Consider the following 2,012-nt stretch of genomic DNA (forward strand, 5'->3'; position numbering starts at 1 on the left):
GGCTCGATCGGCCCCGGCTCCGGGACGCGGCGGTGTATTACTGCGCCGTGAACCCACGGGGAGAGGAGCCGGGGCTGCGGCCGGGCACGAACCGCGGCAGACGGGGCGGGGCGGGGCAGGGCGGGAGCACAGTCCCGTTCAGGCCCGCAGGGGGCGCTGCGTCCAGGGCCGCCAAACTCCATCCTGACCAGGGCGCACCTCCCTGAGTTCTCGAGAGAAATGAGCACGGCACGCATAGCAGCGAGTGACTGAGGTCAAATAGATTTCTGTTTCAGGTAGGTAGAGTGGCAAAACTGACATCACAAGCTGTGTTTGACAGCCTAGAGCCATCCACATTCTTCTGTTCCTTCTCCTGCTCTCCGCTTCTTCCCCAGTGCAGTACGTATGAGAGCAGTAGAAACCCTGTCCCTGAGAGCCTGCAAGGTGGCTCATTCCCATGGCCTCCCACACAGTCATAGCTTTTCCCATGAGTGCTGCAGAGGCTGTGTTCTCTCTTTGCAGGGTCTGTGGGGGTAGTTGTGGGCAGAAACACTGCAAGTCAAAGGCCAATAGCCACTTGTTTTCCCACTGCCAGGAATATCTTCTTCAGCTGCAAGGGACAGTGCCCAAGAGAAGAGCCTCCACAGTGGGTCACTACTTCTCGTTCTTCTGAGAATGGAGAAGTGTCTCCCTAAACACCCATCTTACACCCTTCAAGAGCAAAGACATTCTCCCTGGGAAGCTCTGGAGGCCACATACGGTGGGAAATAATATCAAAGGCTCGAAATAAGGTGGAGAAATCTTTAATGAATGTTTAAATAGGAAAATGAGATCACTCTGAGCACAGGCTCCACAGTACAGGATTCGCCTGACAGCATGTTTGAGTTCAGGCAGGGCACGTGTCTTATTTTCTAGCACAGAATGGACTGGTTCTGAGGAGACTCAACATCTCAGAGGAACATAGGAAAAAAGCAAAAAAGAAAAACTGGAGAAAAAATGGAGAAAGAGACAGGTAAGTGGGTTCAGGAATGGAAGCTTAGACATGAGCCAGGTTAACTGAAAGGCCAAGCCTGCCTCTTCCTGCCACTATTTCCTAGAGCAGCTGAGGATGGTCAGGTATTTTGAAAGCAGTGTCTTGAAGATTCCTTCTTGATCCATCAATATCTTCACGGTCACAGTTTCAGCAAGAATTTCTCCAGGACCATGGCCAGCGGCTTTAGCAGGGCGGGCACCTTCTGCCACAGAAGCCACTACCAAAGCCAGACAAGTTAAAGCCTCCCGAGGTGATGGGCACGCCCTCAGAGCTGAGGATGCTGCCAACAGCAGCGGAGGTGGAGGATCCCACAACAGTGTTCTGCGGGAAGGAGCTGAGGATGGGTCCGGGCAGGGTCACCACCACGGGAGAGGGCTCGATGACGATGGTGGAGTTCTGGCACTGCCTGACACAGGGCTCATTGCAGCTGCTGGCCAGAGGGGTGGGGCCGCAGGGCCGGCATGGCACACACTGACTGTAGCAGGACATATCTTGGGGCTGGCGATACACCTAGGAGAGAGGGACAGAAGGAAGTAGAACACAAGGGTATGTGAGGGACAGCCTGGATACCCTGCCATGGCAACTACTAGCCATCACGGAGAAGGCTGAGAAAAAAGGACACGTACCTATGTTTTACCAGGGCCCTACAAAGAGCAGTCTGGCCCAGGGAGATTCTCACAGACTGTATAAATCTAAAGCTTGTAAGCTGTGTCCCAGGCACTTCCTACGCAGACCTTATCCCCTGTACGGTCTCCCATAGCAAGGAACTCCGCTGTTGTATGAGACAACGACTGAGACAAAATCTCACTTTGCAAGAGGAGGAGAGAGGCTTCGCACTTACCTGGTTCCCAAGGAGAATGAGGCAAGAGAAGTGGATGAGAGAGCTGGGAATTGAGCTGCCTTTTATACTGGTCCTTCATTGCTGCAGGCCTGCAGGCACCATTGATATAGGGCACTAATTTTCTGACAAGCTGACCTTGAATGCATGCCATTCCTTCTC

General features: G+C 53.4%; 1 protein-coding gene across 1 annotated transcript; it reads right to left on the reverse strand.

The window, feature by feature from the left end:
- Nucleotides 1–1,169: 1,169 nt before the first annotated feature.
- Nucleotides 1,170–1,932, reverse strand: LOC110391784 (feather keratin Cos1-1/Cos1-3/Cos2-1-like). Its single transcript, XM_021383728.1, has 2 exons — nt 1,854–1,932; nt 1,170–1,503 (listed from the first exon to the last, which is right to left on the reverse strand). Exons 1-2 carry the CDS (start codon nt 1,930–1,932, stop codon nt 1,196–1,198), a joined length of 387 nt encoding a protein of 128 aa, XP_021239403.1. The 3' UTR covers nt 1,170–1,195.
- Between the last annotated feature and the right edge of the window lie 80 nt (nt 1,933–2,012).

The sequence above is a fragment of the Numida meleagris genome, unplaced genomic scaffold, assembly GCF_002078875.1.
Source record: "Numida meleagris isolate 19003 breed g44 Domestic line unplaced genomic scaffold, NumMel1.0 unplaced_Scaffold505, whole genome shotgun sequence".
Taxonomy (NCBI): Eukaryota; Metazoa; Chordata; class Aves; order Galliformes; family Numididae; genus Numida; species Numida meleagris.